The 26513-nt window shown below is 40.5% G+C and overlaps 1 protein-coding gene across 10 annotated transcripts in view; it reads right to left on the minus strand.

Annotated features, from left to right (window-relative positions):
* The window catches only part of PRRC2C (proline rich coiled-coil 2C), a 78339-nt gene that overhangs the window by 18033 nt on the left and 33793 nt on the right, over window positions 1-26513 (minus strand). For 4 of the 10 annotated variants that reach the window (XM_062582184.1, XM_062582183.1, XM_062582192.1 and 1 more), the window contains exons 11-24: window positions 26317-26391; window positions 24866-25508; window positions 24488-24657; window positions 23613-23859; window positions 22484-22697; window positions 18802-21162; window positions 17430-17635; window positions 16633-16787; window positions 15822-16164; window positions 15262-15347; window positions 14197-14385; window positions 11172-11423; window positions 5870-5959; window positions 4048-4149 (exon numbers count right to left, since the gene is read on the minus strand). In XM_062582184.1, coding sequence (XP_062438168.1) covers window positions 4048-4149; window positions 5870-5959; window positions 11172-11423; window positions 14197-14385; window positions 15262-15347; window positions 15822-16164; window positions 16633-16787; window positions 17430-17635; window positions 18802-21162; window positions 22484-22697; window positions 23613-23859; window positions 24488-24657; window positions 24866-25508; window positions 26317-26391 — 5133 coding nt within the window. The remainder of the gene's footprint in view (window positions 1-4047; window positions 4150-5869; window positions 5960-11171; window positions 11424-14196; window positions 14386-15261; window positions 15348-15821; window positions 16165-16632; window positions 16788-17429; window positions 17636-18801; window positions 21163-22483; window positions 22698-23612; window positions 23860-24487; window positions 24658-24865; window positions 25509-26316; window positions 26392-26513) is intronic. The other 6 variants (XM_062582188.1, XM_062582187.1, XM_062582190.1 and 3 more) reach the window with 5 other exon arrangements.

Below are 26513 nucleotides of genomic sequence, written 5' to 3' on the forward strand. Positions count from 1 at the left end.
CAAAATCGTGCAACTCTTCATGCAAAAAAAGCATACAGCCTGCTGTTGGAGCTTCTTATCTATTCCAATTGCACACGTGCATAGTTCACCATCTTAACATTCAATACTCAAGAGAATTTGCTCACACTGACTTGGCTGGGTTTTGTTTGACATGGAGAGCAAAAGGCATGGGGCAAAAGAAAGGTAAAAACCCCTCTATTTCCATGAAGTCCCTTACTGCAAAGTTAGGTCGTTTAAATGAAGTAACATCTTACTTTCTTGGTAAATTATTGTGTTTGAGTGACCACAGAAAGTATCTAAGGCACACTTCAGTAAGTACCAGAGTAGATCAAGTTCAATTTCCAAAGTACTTGCCATTCAAGAAGCAATCAAAAGCTGATATGGCTTGTGCATACTGCTTTATATTAATGCTGAAGACACTCCATGTGCCTCCATCCCTATAATGATTTTAAATTTTGCACAGCAAGAAAAAATTGTAATTACAATATTTTTATACATAGTTCTCTGTTCCACCAATAGAGGGAAGAATTATTGTTTTACTGCAGCCAGTATCAATCTGATTACCACTATAATTGACTTGTAATGCCAGGCCTTTGAACTGAGACACTGTTGAGGGGCTACTGAAAAGGAAAATATTAATATTCACACTACACTTCCTAATTTAAGGGCTCAAACATGATATACAGATTTCTCTACAACCCTCAGCTATCCCCACTTCCAACGGAAAAGTTTTGCTAACAGAGTTGGATGCTGTAAGGGGAAATCTTTCCTTGGGCTGATGTAAATTTCTAAAGGCCAGATACTACCTTTAATTATTTGTAGAGAGGCAAGTACATTTTTATCAAGAAATCTGACCTAGTTACCAGGATCTAGAGTGCCCTAACTGGAACTTGTAGTCTCTGTAAGGTGCATTGTAAAACACCACTTTATGCACGTTGAGCCCAGTCTGGACAGATGAAAGCAGGTTATTTGTTCTTGATGCTTCAGAATTGAAAAAAAAAGCAAAGCAATACACAAAGTAGGGCAACAAAATCAATAAATGTTTTTGCTTTAGTAGAAAACAGCTAAAGCTCTGTACTCCTCAAGAGAAGAAAGGAGAAGGGGAAGCGTGCGACTTAGTTACAGATTAAATCAGTTTGAGATAAAACATCAAGGTATATCCCTTTTCAAGACCACCCTCCCTAGAAATCATGCACTCATGCTCACTTTCCCCTCCACAACATTTTGCTCTGAATTGGGTCCAGTTCTTGCAGATACAGCAAACTGAGATTTATCATCAATGTGCTGGAAAAGACTTTGCTTAAAGTGGGCTATCACTAAGACTACAAGCTCCACCGGCTTCTCATAAGGCATGTAACAATTTTGCACTGCTCTGGGTTTAAAAGAAAGTGAAGTACCTATGAATGACTGAATGGAGAAGGTACAGAAGCTTCAACCATATTCACTGAGTTTCAGTATGTCCTGGAGAAGCTAAAGTCTACATACTGATTTTTACCTTTCAAACCTAAACACTACCAAGATTCCAGGTCATCCCATATCTGCACAGTTTGCTATGAAGGGTACATAACAGTCCAGAGCTTTGTAATTGCTTTTAGAGAGCTCCTTAAAAATCTCAGATTTCTTAAACCTGGAAAAGGGATGCAGGAAACTTAGTCTAGGAGCATCCAAGTGGCACCTCCTACATGCCAGATATCAAGAAATAAGAAGCTCTCAAGTTACGTGAAGCTGGGAAAGGTGGTGTGATTTTGCTGTTCTTCCAGTTAGGGGAAGACGACAGCATGGGTTGGAGATTTCAAGTCTTCTCTTCACTGCTGATGCACTAGGGCCTTCAAGCTGCCCTAGTGGTCCAGTTCTTATTATGCATAAGTTAAATACCCACATACCCAAATATCCTCAAAGTAAGCCAAAGTTTAATCAAGTGATCAGAAAAAAAGTCAGGTGTCAGAATCCTTTCCCAATTATTCAGATGTCTACAGAGAAATTTTAGATTGAACTTTGGAACATAGAACGGGGCCAGGCAATTCAGTTTAAGATTGATCCAACTTTTTTGCTCAACTTCTTAGCTACAAATAGACCAGCCAGCTAAGTCCTTAAAGGACATCAGCCTTAGTAAAGGGCTCTCCAGAGAAGTCACTGCAAGGAAAACAGATGTCTCAATAAGCCTTCCAAGCTGAGCACCTTACACACTGGCAGAATGATGGTGAGTAGTGAAAGCAGTTGCAGGTTGTAACTCAGCTGATAATCCTTCTGAGTCTTTTCACAGACAGTTTTCTGTGACAGGGGATGGAGGAAAGGAAATGAGAGGGTTATTCTCTTCTGGAGGCACAGCCTGGAAATTTTATTCCAAGAGAGAGAAGGTAGTGCCTTGCTTGTTGTTGCTCCCAAAGTACCTTTTAAAAGCAAGGATTACATTGAGCAGGATGAGAGTAAAGAGCAGCTCTCCTGTTAGGGACAGACTGTTGGTTGTGATAGTCTCAGTGTGTGCGTCAAAACAAGCGGGCTGCCTTGTATTTGCCAAAAGGAGGCAGAGTTCCAATGGCTGGAGTAGAGAACACGATCAAGATAAAGCTGTTGCCAAACACTCTCTTCAGATTGTGATCAGAATACTTCAAGGTAGCCTCAAAACATGGATATTTGACATACTTTGTTATCACATAGCCAAGATCTATCATCCGCTGAGAAACTAATCAGATCTCTGACACCAAAACCACAGAACAAGAAATTGCAGGATGAAATACACCAATGAACACTGCAGTCTGCTCTGTAACTCAGCAGTGTTACATTCTTTGGAGTATCATGCTGTAGTAATGTTCCTACCTGTGTTACGTGTTAATCAGATATCCAGCTACTAAAAGACTGCTGTTCCAGAAAAACACTTCCAGACACCAGAAAGTCAGATTATGAACAAACATGTTAAACAAGAAAGCGATAAAAAACAGTTATTTTGTTAAATTGCTTGTCCCTCTCCAGCCCTTTCCCCGTACTGCTGGCCCAAATGTCTACAGTTTTAAAATGGTGTTACGTTCTTTCAGGAAAAAAAAAAAAAGTGTTAACAGAAGAAAAGCAAAGGTTCAACAAGAGTTCATTAATAACTACAGTCCACAGAGAACACGAGCAAGCAACTGTCAAACCATGCCAGTGAGACAAAAGCCTCACCGGGATTGACAAGCAAGCTTCTCCAAAGTCTGTTAGTTGTGCATCCAAACCCCCGGTTTCAGATTCCTCCCCGCCTCCTTTAGTAAAGCCGAGTTCAAGCACCATTCTTCCTTAATACTACAAGCAGCAGCAATGTTTCTATTAATTCAACCACCTACAGTCACAATCACAAAGCAGCTCCAGGATACTGAAAAAGACCAAAAACTTCTACAGATGCAGTAGCCAAGAGACCAACTCCATGTTAGTGAGTTATACAACGCACACAACCCAAACACCTATCAAAGCTGGTAAATGCCATTCAAAATAGCCTACACGCTTGCTCTATGCTGGAGAACAGGAAACAGAACACTTGCAACACAAAGTCCGTTCTGACTAGCCAATAAAACTACCCCTCAAAAAGACCAACACTCTGCCTATCTTTTACCATCTAGAACTCCGGTCATCCAACTTAAAATCACATATCACTGCACCAAAGACTCACAGCTAAGAAATTCAAGCCTGGTTTACTAAAGCAGATCTTTATAGTCTTTAATACCAAAATAAGCAACCTTATGCCACACACACAGAAACAAACAAACAAAAAATCAAAACAGTCAAACTGATGCTTTGTCATGAACGCTATGGTACGATGCTACAACGCTAAGGTTCTTTTCAGAGTAGTGGGAGCCAAGACTGGTTGATGCCAAGTGTTAATGCAACATGGGGTTAGAGATTTGTAATTTAAATGCATCCTCTGAGACAGTCTTTTGTTTCAGCCATCCGTTTATATGCAAAAGCAGTTCAGCAGAGGAAACAAAGGAAGGCTCTAAAAAAAGGTTTCACCAGCAAGTTCTCCATTAACTTTTTCCCCTGCATGCAAGAAAACGACCCTTAGAGGGATGTGGTACATACCTTGAGGGTGAGGTCGACGGTAGCGGGAGAAACTGGAGTTAGGCTGGAGCTCTGTTGTAGAGTCTCCCTCCTAGGGAGGGGAAGGGTGTGGGGCAGGGGCACCTGAAAGGCAGGCAACACACATCACATTCTATGTCTACTACAAAAGCCCCAGAAAAGCAAAGCTCAAGCGGTATTAAATGAGCTACAATTTCTTCAAGGCTTGAGCGTTTGGAAGGGAGATTTTGATAAAGATAGATGAGAATTTGGTTGGTGGGGAAAGGCCATTCAGCAGGTGCTGAGATGCTTCTAAATCCTCTTTAAAAGAGGCTGAAGACTAACGTTCCAAAGCGTCAATGTCTTCTGTACAAACAAATACCATTTTCTACTTTGGAATTTACTTTAAAATATCATTTTAGTTTACTGATATACAAAAATTCTTCTCAAGCCAAGTTTGGTTCCTTTTGTACCAATACAGCACATGGGGTTTGGTGACCTCTCAAGTTCCAAGATGCAGTTTCTGAAAAGAGGAAGTTGTAATCCTTCAAAGTCATAAAACCAAAATGAATTTGCCAACTGACAACTGAATTCAACGATTCTCTTTGACTTAAGATGAAAGGTGCCAAAACTTAGGAAAACAACCTTGACTAAACACTACTACTATCTTTGCACAAGAAAACACTAATGATGGATCTCCTAGAAACTCTAATGAAATGTATCAGAGAACACTGCAGAGGCCACTTCTGGCCATTTCTCTCTCTTCAAGTGCAAAGTTAATGGAGTTCCACAAGATGAGATAAAACTAGTCCAAAAGATGCAAATATCAAAGCTTTGAAGGAGGTGACAGCACAGACCTGTGTGGCTAGGAGCCCCTATCCTGTGCTGCAAATCCAATTCCAGTATGCCACAAGGGAGCATACATTAAGATCATTAACACCAAAGAATTCAGTCTTCCAGACTAACCACAACAATACAAAACACAACCCCATCAGAAAACCAGCTGAATAGGGTCCACCAACATTGCTTCAAAACTGCATTGAAGAATGCTATGATAGGCTGAAATTTAATTTCTTTGAATTCACAAGACCTTTTTATAAAAATTTGAGACCCTACAGTATGATTCTTTCCTCTTTCGTCAACAAGTCACTGAACTTTGAAAGCTGATTACATTTCCACTGCTCAAACAACAGAAAGCACAAGATGCAAGTTCCCAACCTGATATCCCAACAAGCTCAATGCAGATTTGCCTCAGCTACCCGTCGCAACCCAGCTGGTCCTCAGTCATCACAACACATACATGTACACACGCACACCCAGAGCCGGGATCATTCTCTGTGGGGCCTGCAAATACCAAATCTTGAACGTAGCTGAACTACTGACATCTTCTTTTCTGCTTTCAAAAAACACTGAGCTGCTCCCTTTACACACAATTGCTGTGACTTCAGGGTATAATTCAGAACTGCTTTGTTTTTAAAAGCTTTTATCCAAACTCACTTACAGACCTTTGCTATTGGTACCAAAGTTCAAGTCCCAACTGCTGCTCAGAGTACATTCTCTTATTATGGCTACATTGGCTTAGAATTGCCCCTAGAAACATTTTTTCCCACTTCTTATGCTCCTTAGCTCATCATGGTTTTTTAAAGACAAAACATCTGAAGAGTTCAGGAACAAATACCAACTGAATCAACTGTTCTTCAGAGCAAGTTACAGGATAACGCACAGCTAATTAACATAAAGGAAACCCTACTGACTTGTTTGCTGTAGGCAGTATTTTGTGGCCTGAAAAAAGCATGAAAATATTTTCTTGTCTTCAAAGTCAAGATGATCACTGCAATAGACTTACGTTCGTCACCAAAGTCTCCTCCATTTTTGTACTGCTAGTAGCCACTGTGTTAGGATGAGAGGAAGGTGTAGTGTAGTCTGTTACAGACTCCTGTGAAGAAAAACAATGCCATTAAAATATCTCCCTTATCTAAATTAGATTTCAAGTTTGGTGGGTGGAAGTCAGCCTTTCTATAGGAGTTCACCAAGCAACAGAAGGTCAGAATTTCATCCCAAAGCTTTTTCCTCAGAGGCAATGTCCAGCATTCCTTGCTGCTGAGTATCTCCTGAGGCCAGAAGAACTTGAGATATTAGTTTGCTTCATGGCCTCACAACATGCACCTGGAAGGAGTTTTATTTAAAACACATTATCTTTAAAATACAGTCTTTAAAGCAAGAACATAGTGATGTAATGCCTGTGCACTAGACACTGAACTGTGGTGGCATAAGCAATCATCATTTGTCACCCAAGATGCTTTAGCCACCTGTAGGCAATTTTAGCCTACTTTATTTAAAAATCAAAACAGGTTAGTTGAAAGCTTTTTATACTTTTAAACTCAGAAATTTCTTGGGTAAATCTTTGGCAAATAAGGCTTTTCAGATTAGAAAAAGGGATGGATGGGAAACATCTGACTGAATGATTTTACTTATCCTCCTCTTTTGAAAGTCACAAGACTGTCTCTGGATAGCAGAGTCAGCCTCCTGGATTTCTGCACTGGGCAGTGATTTCGAAGAAGGAAAAGGGTGAAATCTCCGGTCTACTCAGACACCTTCCTTGAAGGTTATTTGCCATCACAGTTAAGCAGACCTTTATGTTTTCTATTAACAAGGTCCAATTTCATTGACTTAGCTGCAGTCAGTAAAAATTGCAGCTGTACATATAAACTGAGTGAAGAAGGTTCACCTAACTGATGATGCTATCAGCTCTCTAGTGGACGACCTACAACAAATAGAAAGAAAAGGCACTGGTAATGCTCTGAAGCTGTGTTTTGCTCCTTTACAGTTCTTGCCACTGGATATGTACTTTTGAGCGTATTCCAGATGGACAGTCAGGCATTATCAGAACTTGACCCCAAAACTTGGCTAGATTAATGGTGCGATTCCAAGGTGCATTCATTAGCATGCACTGCACGAGTTTTATATGTTTTAAGTTCTGCTTTGAAGCCCAAAACAGCACCAAAACCAAGAAACTGAAGGATAAAACCTAGTAGCAGAACTGTTCATAAGCGCCTGTGCTTGCTAACACACACGCTGTTTTGTGCCTTTGAAAGCATTCTGTTATGCTTGTTTAGCTGCATCTAACCAATATGATAAGCTACAAAAAAGTACACTCAACTTACTCCTCAAGCCTATGGTGATATCTCCTAGAAGAGTAACTAAAATCTCAAGATACTAACTGGCACATAAAGAACAATGCTAAAAGGATGACCTTATTTTGGTAAAAGGCTCAAACAACAAACTGAACTATAACAAGGGAGAAGACAGCAATGGATGGGGGAAGGCACTGCACATACTATTTTTTATCTGTGAGGGAAACGGTGGAAAAAAAATGTTTCTCTAAGTAGTCTTTTTCTTCCCTCCTTGTTAAACCATTGAGATAACAGATGTGTTTCCCACAATCCAAACTACCAAACTGCCAGCTTGCACATTTGTATTTGAATCCAATAATTAACTTTGATTTGGGCAGAATCACGCAAGCACATAAGGCTGCTCTAATCATAAGGTCCTTCTAATGAAGTAATTGACTTCTTGGTTTTCTAAGAAGCTCAACTACATTAAACAGGAAATTTTTAATAAAATATTATCAAAATCCCTTCAAGGTTTGGATTCAAGTCTTAAAAGGTCTCAGCACTGAAGCTCCTTACAAAAGTTACATGTAAGACTACAGATATTTTCATTGCTTTCTACATGTCCTTTCACTACTATTCCTCACTTTGGAAACTGCACAAAACTTTCTTTTGCAAGAAAATAAAAGAACAACCATATGAATTCTGGTGCCCTTGAATGCTGAACTGCTTTATAAGGAAGACTTGGATCCTGAACATGCAGATAAGATAGTCCTTTTGCCATAAGATCACTCCATAAACTGCAGGTTGCACAACCATTACCCTTCATTTATTGATACATAAAATCTAGAATTCTCCTTTAGATACAGCTTATTGTCATAAGCTTTCACAGCTCAACTAAAATGTTTCTCTTGTGAAACTACTTTACTTAAAAAACCAAGTCTTTCATTATGAACTAGTAACAATGACAACAGCAAGAGAAAAATTGGTGCATGCTTTTTTGAAGTTGTTTGAAAGTGATTTAGATCTGGAGAAAGGAGAATAGACAAACATCTTACAGCTACCTAATCTGCCGAGAAAGAAGAGATAACAAAACCTGAAGCGACTTTACGAGCAAAAGAATAAGGCAGACCTTACAGGTGCCACTGCTATAAAGAAACAGGAGACTAAGTGATTCTTTCAATGAACGCTTCATTTGTTTCTGCTTTACAAAAACCATTCAAACTGGAGAGCTTGTCAGATGCTGAATCATCTCAGAAAGTCAACTCTCAGTTACAACTTGTGTTCTCTTGGACATCACCTCTGAAAGTTGCAGCTTCTACCAGCTACATAGGCATATATTTCATTGCAACATCCACAGTCAGGCTTTGATCACACCTGTGATTTGAAAGCTTCAAGACTATTTGGAAATGGTGAGGCAGGCGGGATAAAAAGGCTAAAAAACCCTCTTACCTGATCAAGACTTACACAACAAATTGCTTTACTCCAAAAATACTACAAAACCCATGAGAAACAGCTGTAATTGCTTTAGAGGAGCACCTTTATATTCCTGATTTAAACAGCTCATCAATATAAAGTCATTTTAAGTTATGCAGTTTAAGGTAAAACTGTCTTGCATAATTAAATGCATGTGCTGTTATTAAAGGAGTTTTGTTTTGCAATTAATGGGGGACTCTTACAAAGCTTCTGCTTCTGAAGGAAGACAGCAGGCCTGACTGTTACAAACATTTAAGTCACCAAATATACTAAACCACGATGGCTCAATCTTTTTAATCAGAAGTAGGAAGAATCTCTTCCCAGAAACTGAGCGACAGTTTCCAAGAGGGACACTAAAGAGTGTCCAAAGAGATATCACTTAGATTTGTGAAACCTTAATAGTACTTGACATTCAAACAACAGATTAAGGATGATGTTGTCATTTCTTCCCTCATTAATGGGGGAAGAAAACACTACACTACAGAAACAAGTGTCTGAAAAATAAATCACTATAGGAACTCCAGGACTGTAATAGTATTTAAAGCTATTTTAAAGGCCACTTTGCAGTGGCAAGACTGTTCTTTTTTCTGCAAAGTCTAGAGGAAGTTTCACTTTCCTGAAAAACCTGCAGGTTGTTGTTCAACTTCCACAAAATTAAAAATAAATCACCCCTTTTCTAGAGAACGTACCGATGCCTGGAGAAATAGTCATAAAAAGGGATTCAAAAACAAAATGGAAACTCGAGATAGGAATTTTAAAACTATTATTAAACGCTCCTATTAGCATCCACTTAGCATAATAAGTGGGCTGCTGGAATTCTCATAATCCAGCACAAACTGGAAAGCTTCCTTTCACTCTGGTCTCCCAGAATGAAGTAGCTTGAAGCTTCAACACTGCAATACTTCAAAGAATCTTCACAGCCCATTTTTAATTAAGAAAACAGAAAGGTACAGAAAGACTTCAAAACCCAGACTGCCCTTTTTAAGATACCCCATACTTTCATACCATGATTATAGAGAGGAAATGATGATGATTTACTTAGTAGAGCTACTCAGGAGTCTTATCCTGGAGTAATCAACCAAGATTCATTTCCTATGCTGTAGTTGTCTTACAGTTGAAGCAGAGTCCCCTTCTCCTCACCTCAACGAGGTCACTGTTAATGTTTCTGGTCATAGGAGCTTGAAAAATGGTGAGAAAGCACATAGCATATACACAAACAGCCCTCCTCATGAAGTAATTAAGTTAGTGCTTATGGGTCTGTACCTTGCATTCTGCATAAAATAAGTGCACTTTATCATGGTCAGATACAAACACAGACCATTCACATCTACTTAGTAGATAGAAACTGCCAAGAAGGACACAGAATCTGAGTTTCCATATGTATTTGCCTTTCAACTCAAAATAATGAATTTTGCAGTTAGCTGCTGGGACACAAACACAGGATAACACCTGCTTGTAGAACACCTTTGCAAACGCTAAAGCTTTTTTTTTCCTTTAAACAGAGAGGGAAAAGAAAACTGAGTCATCTGCATTTCAGATACTTCAACTATTAACATTGCTGTTTTACAGAGCAACAGTTTTCCTAAATGGGGTCAGAAGATTTCTGCTTAAAACTAGGAAATGGTAGACTAAGCTGGCATGCAACAAACTTGAGTCTAAACTTGTAAAATGTTCTGCAAGCACACAAGCAGCCTTTTGCCACTACCAATGCAGGTAACTAGAAGCTACTCAAACTGTGTGGTTTCTTTACTGTTGAGAGATAACAAAACCCATGTCCAAGTTCTTGCTCAAGAAGCACAGCTACCAGCAGTACGGACTGTTTTATATTCCACATGCCACTCCTCACGCAGGTCATTACACAAAGGAGTAGGTATTTTTCATAGCCTTTCTGTGCTATCAGAGCAACACAGCTAAGAATGGATTTGGAGAATGATGAATCCCAATGAATTCTGACAGCTAGTCACAATCTACCTGTTAAACACAGGGAATATCCTGACAATATCTAAGTCATCAGAAGCTAACCTATTAACCTCTTAGAGAGACCAAAAGAGCCTTATTCAATGTGCTAGCATATTACTAGTTCAGAAATCTATATTTTTTTTGCCCATAAAGCAGCACTTAACTCAGTTTTGGGTCATCCATTCACTCAAATCATCCTTGGGCACATTACAAGACTACAGTTCCCTGCTGAAAGTCGAGTACTTCTCTTGCACATTGCAAACGTGTTCAAGAACAGAGTTTACAGAATCTGCCTATACGAGGCTCCAGTATCACTCTTCACAGGCAAGTTAGAGCTCTGGACAGTTCTCACATTCAAAAGACAACAGAATAGTTTAAAACCTTCCAAGCTGAGTTCTGCATAGAGGTATGATGCACTGCACGTCTCCATACCACTTCCAGAAAACTGCTGAATTCAAGCAGTGTCCATACATTTCAACTCAGTGGGCTCTGCTGTCCAGATGATTACCACCAGCAGGCAACCAAATGTCAATTCAGTGACCATTAGATCATTGTAATCATATTTAAAGACAGTGGTCAGTACTTTTTCCATGTTTTTCTTACCTTTGTGTTTGTTCCGAACTCTGGAGCAGACACAGATATCATCGTTCCTATTTCCGTACTAAGTTCACTTGCTGCTTTGGTCTCCTTTGCAGTTACAGGTTCTGGACTTCTGACAGAGGTGGGAGATGGCTTCTCCTGTCCCTCCGGCTCTCCCTGTTGGGCATCCTTCACCTTCCTGTTCTTTAAAGAACGCTCTTTCCCAATAGGACCAGGTTTATACTCTTTGTTTTCTACTGGACTCAAGTCTGGAAGCTAAGTTAGTGTTAACTTGTCAGTTAGGTCTTCCCCCCCATGTCCTATCCCATAAGAATTATTCTAACATGCTTAGAATAACTTTGTTTAAATTTAGTATAGCTTTCCTAATAGGTAAGCATTTTCTTTGTCAATATACGGATCATTTGAGACTAAGTTAGCAACAAGAATGTGAAGTGCATCCCTTCTGAACATTAGGAATCTAAAGCACTGTGTTTTCAAGCAGTGTTATAGTGAAGTGGCAGAGTTCAACTAAAATCGTATCTAGTTAAAATCTATAGAAGAGAACCACTTTGACTCTTCTTATAGGGAAGCATGAAAAAAGTAAGCAAGCCACAAGACTTCATGTACATAAAGGTTACTTCAGTTTTCAGAGAATCTGGATTTTACAGGGCCCTAGAAAACACAAGACTGTCTTCATTCGAAGATAACTGGACATACGGATGTTGGTAGCATTTTTCCCTGAGGGCTGAGCACTAAAGGTATATCCAGAAAAAAAAAAAAAAAACACTCCAGTATGCAAGTTTTGCCTTATTTTGCAGAAACAATGGCTGGACCAGCTGTTGTAATTTAGTAGCTTCCATTTGTGCAGCTGAACCAAAGCAGAGTGAAAGGCCTCAAGAAACCTGAACACTGTGCTGTTTAAGCAGTCATATCCTTTCCACCTGAGACCATCCAGCCCATTTAACCACAGAGCAGCACAAAAATTTGTTAAGGTAGTCCTCACAGTCCTATTGCTTAAGCTTCATTAGTGGAAAGACAGCAGCTCTGCAGAAGCTGCTGCTGTTGTCTCCACACAACTATCTCAGGAGCAGATGAAGACCCTTTACCACACAATGCCTCTGGGCTTGGGGAGGGTGGAGGTTCCTAACAATCCTTGCTATCCTCAGAAGGCCAATGTAGACTACAGAATGTTTTCAAAGGGGAGGGAGAAAGCAATTGTAAAAGTGGATACCTAAGCTCTGCAATGCCAAGATGAAGATCATCAGAAACCACCCCCCCAACCTGCTTCACCCAAGTATTTTTGCCTCCACCGCTTTACAGAAAGAGGAATCCCTCCAGACACCTTAGAGACACACTTGAAAAGGTAAACTGTTTCATACATGGTTCTTTTATACTGTCCAAATCAGTTCAACAGCACCAACCTCCAATCCTTAACATAAACTCATATTTAAGCTTCATAACAAACAGTATCACCATGAATGAGGTGAGGAGAAGGAACTATGTTTGTTGTCACCAAGAGAGCTAAAGGATTACAGCCCTCTCATTTGTAAGAGCCCCCCAAAATGTAAACTTCCAATGAAATCCAATCCCCAAATTCTCCCTCCCCACTACCATTAGAATTCACCGCACAGTCATACATTTGTCTTTCAGTAAAATCTACAGAAGCCTGGATAGCTGTAATATCAGAAACAAGTAGGACCCCCTACCCCCCAGCTTCCTAGACACTGTAGACAACCTTATTTTGGAATTCAGTATCTTTCAGTGATTAGATGTATGCACTTTCAGGTGTTCTACTAGTATGTTTGAGAAGGTTTCTGAATGTGCTAGGTTACTGCACTTCAGCAGCAGGATTAAACATGAAGTATTTCCCTGCTATAACGGTTTTATATTTTGCAATAAACCCAAGCCAATTGCAGGCTATCCAATAAGCATCTCATGTAGAAGTTAAACTCACTTTACATCTGACCACACTTTCAGATTTCTACTTTTCTGGAGAAGGAAAAAAACATCTGATCTTCTAAAAAGTCAAAAGAGCTTTATTTACATCACAACCACTGCCAAGTCTCAGACACCCACAGGGACTGAAACAGCTGGCTCAGTAAGTCACCAGCCAAGTTTATCCGCCATAATTTTCTCTTTCTGGGAGTAAAAAGCTGGTGTTGAGTGCTAGCAATGCACAGATAAATATGCATGGAAAGTGAAGATAACAGGAATGTAAGTTTCATTAACATGAAAGACCACTGCAGGTGTAATTTAAATGACAGGAGGAGAAAATATTACTCCTTTTGAGTGGTCACAATAGAAAGACAAAGAGGAGATGATCAACTGGAGCACCAAATCTCTAGATGGCAAGTGATGCACATTTTTAAACGGAGGTTGAGTGTGGTTACTTATTCAGTCTTCCCAGTTTAGTTACAAAAAAAAAAATAGTTATCTAGACATCTGTGCATTTGAGATTTCTAATCAGTGACTCTTAACACTCCTCCCTTTCCCCTAAACACTACTTTCCCTGCAGGTTGGTGTACTACTCAGCTTGGTAATCCAGCTAAAAAACTAACACAAGAATATTTTATTATTATTATTATTATTTAATTTTATTTTGAGATACTAGGAGTCAAAACTGGAGATACAGCCAGGGCAGAAGTGGGAGCGCCTGCTTCAAGACATCTCTGAAAGTCTGAGTAGAGTATGCACAAAAAAATGCCCACTCTGACCACTTCCATACTAACCCAAAACAGCTTTGGCAACTTACAGTCCCTTTCCTGCCCAAGTCACCTCCCTTGCACCAAGCATGGAATCAATGGACAAACTCTCTTGGGCTAGGATGCTATTTAATTGCATTCCTGAAATGAATTTCCCCATCTTCTCTCCAAGAATCACTTGTTGATTGTTTTAGGAAGCATATAAATAGAACTTGATTTTTATAGGTAAGGTCCTAACTGAACAAATATCCTATTTCATTATTAGACTAATAATTTGTAATCTCTTCTTTGCCTGAACTTCTTTACTATTGAATTTATAAGTTTGTACTGAATATGTGATCTTTTACCTTTTGCGCTTTGATGGGTCCAGCCCGAGGCTGCTTTTGTCTCTGCTCTTTTGGTTCCGGTAGTTTGTCAGTGGACTTCTCAGAAAGCACAGGGCCAACTTCATTGTCACTGCCACTGGAAGCTGGGGCTCCAAACTGAATAGTTTCTATACCAAGCTCAACTCCACCTTCCTGCCCAGGCTTTGTTCCCTAGTTAAAAAGTAAACATTTAAATTTCAAAAACACTTCTAAATCAATACATTGCTGCTGGTTCAGGACAATGCATGAAATATGGTCAGCTTAAAAACGCAACTGTACTTCTAGCTCCTGTCAGCATCAGCAACGTTTGTGACCACAATGGATTTGCAAGAGGAGCAAACAATATCTGAATGTACATCCCTAAGGCACGCTCAACTTCCTACTGTTTATACAAGCTTAGGAGAAGGGGGAAAAAAAATGTGGTGGAAAAAAAAAAAAATACATAAACAAGGCCAAGAACAAGAACTGGTAGAGAAAGGGAAAAGGACAAATACAATATCCAGGTGCCCAGATTCAGATTTACAGTATTCTCCTGAAGCTTCAAAACTAACATTAAATTCAAGAGAAAGGAGATAAAATAGGTTAGACAGCATCTGTGTGCTTTTACCATCGCTGCTTTAATCAGAGACAAAAATTCTGGTTCCTCAGAGTCATCTTGTTTTCTGTGTACATTAGTGACTGGTGTGCTCACGTGCAAACTAAACAATATTTTAATTTAAAATATATCCAATAGCACCTAACAGTAAAATCTATGAAAGATCTTAATAACAAAGCAGACAGCTTTCTCCATTTTAGAGTCATAAAAACATTAGCTAAGTTAACGATCCAATCACTGTACTGAATTTAGAAACAATCTTAATTACTAGTACTGTTCCAGTAGGTGTCTCCGCCCGGTGCTCTTTCTATACCTTCTCCCTGCTCCATGGAATTCTACACACCCTCTCGTTTAAGCATGTGCATGAATATCCAGATAATCCGTACCCAAACCTAGTCAGGTATACTCTGAGTAAGCTTCATATACGCTACTACTCTTCTCTTTGTTCTTACCTCCGGAGATGTAGCTGAACCAAAAGATGTCAAAGGCTTGTTCCAAGCACTGACTGAAGGGGGCTGAGGTGGACTAATGGGTCCCACTGGCAATTAAGAAAATAAAGTTAAGAATTGGTTGATTGAAAAAAAAAAATAAATCTGAAAGATGCCTTATTTAGTAAACCCGGGACAATTCAGAAATTCTTAGCCTATTCAACACTTAATAATATGCAACTTACTTAGCTGTTCTCAAGTGGGGTGATCCATCACGTTTGGAAACAAACAAGTGACAAAACAGCACAGATTTTGAAGGGAGTAATAGCTGCTTATTCAGTTTGAACGAAGAATACGACAACATAGAACACTGGATAACAGCTTGTATTACAAATATCTCTTTCAAGAGTCTCCACAGGTTACAGTCCTGCATCAGAGGAGGCTGCCCTCTACTCCCTGCGCAGCAACTGGACTGCATTTGCACAGGCAAAGGAGACATCAGTGAAGAAAGCTGGCAATCACCATTCTCTAAACATATTGCTAGTCTCTCCCCTCCTGTATAAAATCCAAAAGATGCCACTTACACTTTTTGGAGATGTCATTTAGCACTGCTGTAGAAGGCACCTTGTTTTCCCATAATTCAGTTCCTAGACCATTGTGAGCCTGAGTGTTCTGCAGAACTTTGCCCGATACTGCATATTCGACACTGGCTGTCCCTCCCGCAGCCTGGGCTTGAGGCTGAACAGAAGCCTGCGGCTGGCCTGGAGTCTGGGTCATACACTGAGGCTGCGCCTGGGCCTGAGCTTGAGCTTGTGCCTGCTGCGCAGCTGCAGCTGCTGCTTGTTGCTGCTGCTTTTTGGCAAATCTGGGTGGCAGCTTGGAATTCTGACCTCGTCCCTTTTCACTTGATCCTTTCTTGGTCCAAACCTGTAAGTGGAATCAATTTTATTCTTAAAGCTGACATTCTGCACAGACGACCAATTGCACTGTACAACAGCAGAAAGCAAACTGGTTAAGTCTTCTTTAAATAATATTTTTTATGGTGTATGTAACCACAAGAACAGTGATTTATTTCTCATCTTTTTTTCCTCTTAGAATCAACTGATAAACAAGCAATAGCACAAGTCTTTTTAATAGTATAAAAAAAACCTGTACTTCAAATTGGCCAGTCCCAGCTGCCTGATAATGACCAAACAGGGAGCACAGAATCCTAAATTGTCTAAGGAAAAATTAATTCAGCTTACTAATTCTGAACAGCTTAATAAAATACTGCAAGTATCTAGAAGTATTTAAAAAGTGAACACATAGCTGCTTGGAAACCAAGACTCTGCAACCTTCCAACATTACCAATACTGTGAGAAGTTTCTTCCCTATTATGAATGCTGTGTCTTGTACCTGCACCGTCTGTTCTTCCTTCTTTCTGCGCTCTTCATCTTGCAAGCGTTTTTGTTGCTTCTTAGACACCACTTCAGTAAAGCCATCATCATTCAAGTTAGACTGTGAGTCTTCAACTACTGTAACTTCAGGGTGATCATCAATAATTACAACACCTATAGAAAAAGGAAAGGTATAGATGGTCTTTCCCTACTACTTTATCAGCTTCAAAAGCAGCATGAAACAAAATACCCCAAGTCAAAAACTGCTTTAGAGTAGCAACAATTTTCCAGCAACCAGCTACAGAGAGTGGCCCTGAATATGGCTAAGCTTTTGCATGCTACAGTCATTGCTGGTGAGCATCAAGAGAGGAACTTTAGTTTTTCATTAAATGGCTGGTAATTTGAAGGTTTCTGTACCAGACTCTCCAAGAAGAGCTAAAACTGCTCAAAATAATTTCTTTGATGAAAACTCCTCCTGAATATCAGCTGGAGGTTTATCAGTGATATCCACTGTCTTTGCAAATTATCAGAGACCAAGTGGTAGAAAACGGTCTGAATGTCAGAGTTCAGAACAGATGGTAGAAGAAAACTGTTCCCATCTACATATAAAAACAGAGATATATGTCACTGTTTAGAGGGATACATGTTGTTACTTAGATATGACCAAGGTAGCAATAACTGAGTACATGATTTTTGTGTTCTTCATTTTTTGAAAATCACTTTTCTTCAAAAGTTTTCAAATATCTAGCTCCATGTGCAGGAAAAGCTAGTAGGATTTATTAATTCTTGTTAGAATTGGACATTATCAGTACATACTTGCATAGTTGTTAAGATCAAACTGAGACAAGGCATCCACTTTTTCTTTAGGCTTCTTTGGACCAGCCTTGGGCTCCTCTCTCTTTTTGCCACTGGCATCCTTGGTGCTTTTTTGTCCTGCAGCAGTAACACCTTCTTCCTGATGCAAGGAATTGCTGTTGGTGGGATCAATACCAGGCATACTTGCTGTCTGGTCTTCAAATGGTCTGTATTAGAAAAAATTAAACAGAAAATTGATAATCAGTAATAGAGCATACACAGTCAGGAAGACTAACTGCCCAAGGCTACAAGTGTCTATTGTGTAGCTCCTAAGAAATCCAGAATTTTACTTTCAGGTCCACAGGGAGTAAAACTTTAAGAGCAAAGCTATTTGGGGAACACATCCAACGTCCTGCTGCCAGAAAGAAAAACAGAAAAAGCATGTGATTTTAATGTCAACGTCTACAAAGACTAAAACCCAGAAAATTTGCAGTTCAAAACTCCAGTAAACCCTTCAGCGTTAAAAACCTACACAACAGCAGTGCACAATGGAAGCGAATATACACATAGTACAGTTGCTCCGTAAGCTCACTTGCAAAAAGCTATCTGAAACTGCTGACAAAGTCTGAGATTTGCAGAATTGTGACTTTCACATGGAACCTGAAAAAAAAATCCAAGTTTTGCTTCACAGTGCTTCCAGATCACATTTAAGCAAACAGGCAAAGAAATTCTTCATATTTTTTAATTCAGAGTTTAGAGTACTGATCACAAGTTTAAGTCTGGGCAAAAGTCTACCTTAGAATACAGTAACCTACAGCACAAGACTCTGAAGTACAAGATACTTCCCAACTATAAAACTGTACACTGTGGCTACAAACAGTGCGCAAACAGTAATGTTACATGATTATCAAGTTTCAATCAAATTCAGCATATAGAAAAATAAAAGCTTTATTCTCAGTGATAAGCATTTCTCGACACGCTTATTGTATCTTTAGATCAGTCACCTAACATACTGATGCCAAATGCAATGCAGCAATCTGTGCATCTAGACTGCAAAACTGCTTACAGTCTGCTCACATTTAAATTTCACTTGCATCCAAATCTTGAGAAACACAGCTCAACTGAGAAACAGCACTGTAATTCTTTTCATTATGCTCTTGTAACAGAGTGCATACATGTAAGAAAGCTCTGCTCTTACCTGTTTTCCAATATTTCCGTACTCAAATGGAAAAAACATGAAGTACATAACCATAGGTGCATATATTTCCGACTGTCTTACTCTTTCCAACCAATTACTGCAAATCTAAGATGACTAGTAATGATTTTGAACCACAGGAGGACCACAGCATAAGTCCACAGCCATATGTGCTTCCTCATAGAAGCTGTCACTCACCCTCTTTTTCCACTTCTGGGAGGAGGACCGCTCCGCCGTTCACTCCTAGGCCCTGAGAAGTTCCTTCCTGGTTTAGCTGGTCCATTGTTGCCACGTCGATTTTGACGGTCTATTCCAGGCCGCTGACTAGAGAAACTTCTCTTAGCTATTTCCCTTTTTGGAGCTCCAGTGTTTTCTCCTGCTTTTACAGCCACCTGTGCTGCTACATCTGCTGTCTTCTTCTCATCTCTCTCACGTCTCTCATTGAAGTCACTGCTTTCTGAGGCTGTTTCCCATTCTTCATTTGCCTGGTCTGAAGAATTCTGGTTGGACAAGTCTGGTGTCTTACTCCCTGAAACATCCAGCACAGTGTTGGACTGCTCATTAACTGCATTACTAACTGTAGCACTTGTTGATGAGCTAGTTACTGCTTCATTCATCTTTGATGCAGCTTCCCTTTCTTTTAGGCGCCTGAAGCGTGGTGGCTTATCCTGCCTCGGAGGTCGAGCAGGCCTTTGTCTTCGTGGCCTCTCTCTAGTGGGATCAAACTTCCTCTCAAATTTTTGAGGTCTTTTATCAACTGGTATAGGACCGTAATGTTCATTTCTTCTCGGAGGTTCCACATCTTCTGTTTTAATGATCTCCGTTTGCCTAGGAGGGTTCCACTGATTGTCTCTGTAGGCTGGCCTCCTTATTGTAGATGGCCGTGGAGGACGCCCACCAGGATCCCTACCACCACGTCTAAACATTCCCCCTCTGCCTCGTCTAGAAGGCTCTCCTTTAGGAAGGAATCCTGGTTTGGGTTTATTCTCATCATCTCTTATGTATGTTTTTTCTAGGGATCTATTGTCTATTCTGATATTGTTTTCAGGTTTGAATGTCAGGGGCTTTGAAGGCTTCTTGCCATCAACTCTCTCCTCTCTCTTTAGGTGCTTACCTTTGCTTAAGCTGTCTTTGTCTGAAAGTAGAGTGTCACTTGCACTTTCATGAACTTCACTGTCAGAATCTGTTTCTGAACCATGCTGTCGTCGCCGTTTTGGGATTACTTCAAAATCAGAACTCTCACTACGAGTTTCACTCTCTTCCCTTTGCCTAACAGGCCCTGAAGGCACATGGTCTGATCTAGGCTTAGTGTCTCTGTAGTGTGGGTACTCTCTATTATGGCCTCTACTGCCCCGGCCACGTCCTCCATAAGAACCTCTGTAGCTACGACCTCTAGAGTAATATTCTCCACGACCTCTACCTCTATATCCCTGATCTGGGAACCAGTCTCTATCCCTAGCTTCCTTCCAGTATGTTCTAGGTGGTAAGCCAGGCTCTCTTTTTACTGGTCTGGTTTCTAAACGTGGTTTCTCTATAACCTCCTTGCTAGCTACCTTCTCTACATGCTTCTCTTCTTTTGTTGTGGTAGCTGGCTGCTGAACAGGGGGCTGCTGCTGGGCTGCAGGCTGAGCAGGCGGCTGCTGCGGCACTGCAGGGGGAGGCTGTGGAGCAGCAGGCTGCGGAGCTGGGACCTGCTGCACTGGAGGTGTGGCTGACTGGACTGGAGCTTTAGATGCCATCTCAGTCTGACTGCTTTCTGGGCTTGCTGGTATTGAAGCAGCATCCTGGGTTATCTTCTTAGCTGGAGGAGCACTGCTGGAGGCAGATGCTTCTGGCTCTGCCTGAGGCAGTGGCACTTGAGGCACTTCCTTTTTGTCACCTTTTTCAGACTTGCCAGGTTTTTCACTAGCTGCTTTTTCTCCTTCTTTCTCCTTCCTCTGCTCACGTTCTTCTCGTTGTTCACGCTCTTCTTTCATATCTCTCAGTACAGGTTTTTTAATAGGACCAGATCTTCTTACTGGTCTATCACTGCCTTCTTCTCTTCTGCCATAACCAGGTCTAGGACCCCATCTTGTTTCAGACTTAGGTTTGAATGTTTTTTCAGGTTTTGGTCCTTCTGATGTTCTATTACTGACCAAAGTTTCTTTTTTTGGCTTAATCTCAAGTCTCTCCACTGTCTCCTTTGTCTCAACAAGCCTATTATTTAATTTAGGAATATTCGTTGCCGCCTCATTCCTCTGGTCTTCTGATTTTAGAGAGTGACTTGAACCATGGGAAATGCTTCTCTTTAGAGAAGAGTGGCTTTCACCCACATGCACCAATTCTTCCTGAGAACTGCGTGCAACATTCTCATCAACTCCTTCAAAATTAACTGCTGGGCTAGGTGTGTCAGTTTGGAGAGGCTGCACATCTTCCGAAGGCCGGCTTGGGAACTTTTGTACCTCCACCTCTCCAGATTCTCTGAAAAAGTCTGTCTTTGGATGAGAGTCCAACTGGTTGTGTTCTACAGGATAAGCTGCAGGGACAGCACCTCGTTCTTGCTCCAAGCGTGCCTCAGTCCTAAGAAGCAGCAAAAAAGAACGTTAGAGGTGAGAAAGCTTTTATTCACAAATATTGCAACTTAAAATTTATCTTTTAATTTCCTTGATATGAAGGATTTCTGTCTGCACTAGGAAGTAACAGATATCAACCTCACAGTGGCTGCTATTCATAGAAATCCATTTTATTTTACCCTGCTTATGAATTCAGTATCAAATGCACAATTAGCTTTAGGAACCTTATATTTTAAGTCGCTTCAAATGGAGCCCTTAAGTTTGCAAGGCAGTATCACAAGTATTACCTAGAGTTTAGCAGAGTGAGAAGAATTTTGAGACACTTTCAAGACGTACAGGTAACCCTCCTGACCTTTTATCATGCAACAAATGCCCAATGTGAACACCTTGGTTTATACGATCTGTATTTAACATCACTTTTGATACTAATATATGTTGGAGAGATGTTCTTTGCTACGGGAAGGAGAGAAAGAGAAGATGGGGGACAGGACAACATCGCAGAAAAGTTCTACAACACTAAAAAGTACTCAAACTATTAAGGTAATCACCATCCAATTCTGGGCTCCCCAGTACAAGAGAGACATGGCACTACTGGAGAGAGTACAGAAGAGGGTTATGAAGACGATTAGGGGACTGGAGCGTCTCCCCTATGAGGAAAGGCTTGAGAGCTGGCTGGAGAATAGAAGACAGGAGATCTTATCAATGTATGCAAATATCTTAAAGAAGGGTGTCAAGAGGATGGGGCCAGAATCTTTTCAGGGGTGCCCAGCAACAGGACAAGAGGCAACAGGCACAGATTGAAACACAGGAAGTTCCATTTGAATACGAGGAAAAAATTCTTTACTGTGAGGGTAACAGAGCACTGGAACAGGTTGCCCAGAGAGGCTGTGGAGTCTCCTCCTCTGGAGATACTCAAAACCAGCCTGGATGCAATCCTGTGCGACATGCCCTGGGTGACCCTGCTTGAGCAGGGAGGTTGGACAAGATGATCTCCAGAGGTCCCTTCCAACCTCAGTCTGCAATTCTGCAAACCATCAAGTTACGTTAAGGATCCTAAACAAGAGGTAAATTGCTGCCTTCTAGTCCCTCCTACGGAGCACGCGAGTCTTTTGTTTCACATACAATCAACATTCACTTGCAGAATTTCTGTCACACTTGAAAACAACCACGCCAGGTACATATCTCTCCAGTCATGACTCTTTTTAAAGTTTGTTAACAAAACTTACAGTTTAAACTGTGTTTTGTAACATGAATTACACAGTTAAGTGCATAAGTACGTATGGCTGAGAAGTGACATGTAGGAATACATAGATACAACTCAGGCTTACCTCAAATCTTCAGGCTCATCTAACACTTTGGGAGGAGAACTAGCTTGTTGAGGTTCTGTGTGGGGGTACGGGTCAGACCCCCACATCATGCGGGGCTCTGACAAAGGAACAGTGTGCTCTCTTGCCGAGCGAGCTATATGTTCAAATGAATCCGAATTAGTTGCAGATCCTTCTATCTGGTCTCTTCTCATCAGTGGTTTGGGAGGCATAATTCCTGTGACAGATTTAAGGTTCGACAATTGAAACCATTTTAGCATTAAGTGCAAAAACTAAGCCTACAAGAAGTACCAAAATACGCTACTCTCTCTCCTCCCTCTTCCTTTTCTCTGCAACTCACACTGTTTGAACCAAGTAACTGTTCACTGCCAGATGACCTCAGGAAGATAAGACCATCTTCACCACTAGTACCCTACCAACCAACAAAAGGAAAAGCTGTCTGCTTCCACTGTAATGCAAAAACAAGTTCTGTAAGCCTATAAATTTTTTGAGGAAGTTTCTGCTGCAAGACATGAAAGAAAGCTGGCTTTTAGTACTCGATTAAGGATTCCAGACACTTTTTGTTATTGTCATTTTTAAAGATGTCACTTTTTACCACCTTTGCTTGGTTTACCATTTCTTCCATTCATTCCTTGCAGACTCATTCACAATACCCATAGTATTTTAGTGTCAAAAAAAGAATCCCAAATCCACAAAATTAGCAAGACTACTAAGGTGCTAATAGAAAAAACATAATTTCAGGTATATTTTCATTTTTATCAGGAATATAAAGATGTTAACATACAATGAAAGGTGACTGGTAAATACACTATTTTACTCAGTTCAGTCTAACTCAAGTCAGCTTTAAAATCCATAGCAAAATAAGTTTATTAACATTTTGAATACAGCTTTAACTGTTACTAACATAACTGCAACACACTATGATTTTACCTTATATTCAAAGATGGACACTGATATATAACTATCATTCTCCCAGTTTTATTAAAATAGACTTGATTGCAAATAATGAAGTTATATAGGCTTATCTCCTCCTTGCCAAAATTTGCAGTTAATACACATAGTGCGGCTAAAGAAAGACTTTTATTCCAAAAAATCAAGAAAATTCCCAAATCAAAATCCTGTTAGATTTTACCTGGATGAATAGGAGGCATATCCATTGCAGGTCTTCCTGACATCATTCGTGGGTCCATGTAAGACTGCATCATAAGCCACCGCGGATCAAAGCCCATGGAAGCTAAATGCTGTGGATGTGGTTGCATGGGTTGGTAGAGAGGTCTATGCTGGGGAGGAGGGACAGGGCCACTAGAAGGCTGTGATGGAGCAGATTGTGGAAGTACACCCTGTTGCTGTTGCTGCCACTGCTGCTGTTTCATTTGCTCCTGCATAACAGAAAGAGTATTATGAGATTTGTTGTTAAGATGCAAACTTGGGCAGAGTTAAAATAACCCTTCAAAACTAGAGGTGAAGTTATCCCCAGAACACTAACTAGCCTAAAAACCAAGGACAAACATGTATCAGCATGAACTGATGCAGTGGGAAATCAAACTGGAGAATTTAGAATAGCTACAGTTCTGCTGGTCGTCACAAGACATACAGAACAATCTAGACCATGTACAAGTCATTAATATAACAAAGTGTTCTTCACAGCTTAGGATCTGAGTGCAAATTGCATCTGCACATGTCAGAAATCCTTTAAGGAAATCTGTCAGGAGAAACTGTTAACTTTCAGATTCCACAAGAACCCACAAGTCAGTGCTCTACTTCCATTAACAGATGCAAGAACAAGCCAGTTGTCTCTTTTGCCTTCTGCTCAATTACATACTTTCCAAACAGTGAGAAATATTTCAAGTAGAACAATTCCTTCTAATACCACAGATGTTACAGAATTAGAAAACCAGTAACTTAACCTTTTTATAACTCATACGATCAGATTTTTCCAGAATGAGACAGAAAGAATTATGTTAATGTAAACATATTATTTCTTCTTTTAATGAACTAGTTAGTTACCTGCTGCCTCTGAAATCTTGGAGGCAATGATTTCTGGAACTGTTTAGAATAGCCTGAGGAAACAGTAGGACGAGGCTGAGATCCTGAATCTGGCTCACTTTCATGAGTCACTTGTGAATTCTCTTTCTCATTCCGACCACTATCTTGTCGGGTAAAGACTGGTTGATCTTCTAAAAGAATAAAAATAAAGAAGTGGTAGGTTGGAAACAAGTTTTCTCAAAATAACTTCTTAAAATTAAAAATGTGACATTAATGTGCTATGAAAACAAGTAGTCTAGACACACTAAGCTAAGTAGGTGTGCATACTGGACTTCTAAATTACAGCTGTGCTCTGTGGCTCAGCTTTAAGACAGACAGCTCCTAGCTGTGCAAGCATACCTTTATCTTCCTGGTTATTCCTGCTTTCACTTTCTTGTTTTTCTACTGCAGGTGCTGCCATAGGTTCTTCAGGCTCAGGAACCTCAGGTGCTGGCTTCTCTTCTTCTGTCTCTTTCTCCTCCTTTTCCATCTCCTTTTCTTTCTCTCTCTCTCTTTCTTGTTCTTCGGCTTTCTCCATTTTTTCTTTTTCTTCTCTCTCTTTTTCCATCTCCCTCTCCCTCTCTTTTTCTCTCTCCCTTTCCCTCTCCCTTTCTTTTTCCTTCTCCCTCTCCCTCTCTTTCTCTCTCTCCCTTTCCCTCTCCCTTTCTCTCTCTCTTTCCTTCTCCCTCTCCCTCTCCCTTTCTCTCTCTCGTTCCCTTTCCCTTTCCCTCTCCCTCTCTTTTAGAGGGTCATCCCGGGAGGGTTTTGTCATGCAGCCAAATTTCTCATTTAACCGTTTTAGCTTTTCTGCACAAGCTGCTTTTCTTTGTTCTTCCATTCTTCTTTCTTCCTCTTCTCGTCGCTTACGAGCTCGCTCAACTGCAGCTGATATCTCTGACTGCTGTCTTCTCCTCTGTTTCCAAATTTCATCTTCATCTGGTACTGGTTTAGGGGGAAAGGGACCCTGTCTTCCAGGTCCCACCTGGCGATCAGGAGGAGGGTGCTGCAATATTAAAATGAGCAAGTCTAGTAGAGTACATATAATACCAGTCAGCTGAAATACTACATTTTAACTATTTGCCAAACTTGTACTTGGATGGCATCTTTATACAGCAAGGTATGGGGAAGACAAAAAGACAGCCCCCACCTTCCTGCTTCAACTCTGACTCATGAAACCTGAGCTCAGTGAAGAGAGGCAAAGATTCAGCTGGGCTCATGCCAGCCTCCTCCTCCATCACTGCTACAACAAAATGACTGTGTAAAGATGACATCAAACATCTTTTAGGTTTGGTTACAGTCACAGAGACTCATGCGAGAGCTCAGACAGCAGTCCCCACCAAGGAGCCAGAGAAATTCAAGGTAGCTTAGGATACCACAGAGATTTTAATAAGGACTGTCGAAAATTGGTAACAGACTACCACCTACTCATTTCACTACAGACATCATGTCCGCCAATCCACTTTGCCTTTTCTCACATCTTCAATTTGGCTGCGTTCAGCCAGTATCCCCTTCAAAGTCTACCTTGCACCCCTGTTCGTTCTTTCCAGTCCCCAGAAGGGGCTGGATAACTAAAGCTCCTGAGGTTCCCATTCATTTCACATGCAGCTTAAAAGATGGGGCTGCTTTATGCAGTAAGCAGCATGGCTGTGCTGGGGTCTTACCCTTACTGGCCTCAGCTACTATTATTTTACTCATTACAGAAAGGACTTATCTTTATATGAAGTATGTTTACTTCTCCCAGTCTAATTCCCTTGCGTTAAGAGCTTTAATGCTATTGTGGAGGAAATAAAGACGGCTTTAATTTTTCTTACCGGTGGTAGAATAGATTTTGGATGAGGAGCAGGACCACCCCTTTCATGTATAGAAGGCTGTGTTGGACCTCGATCCTATTGGATTGAATACAGTACTACAGTAAGCAAGTTTGTAGTGACAGTCAGGCTGGCAAATTTTAGATTTACTGTTTTCTACTGTGGTACTTAATATGTCTGTATTAAGATACCACATCTAG

This window comes from Rhea pennata, chromosome 8, assembly GCF_028389875.1.
Source record: "Rhea pennata isolate bPtePen1 chromosome 8, bPtePen1.pri, whole genome shotgun sequence".
NCBI classification, from domain to species: domain Eukaryota; kingdom Metazoa; phylum Chordata; class Aves; order Rheiformes; family Rheidae; genus Rhea; species Rhea pennata.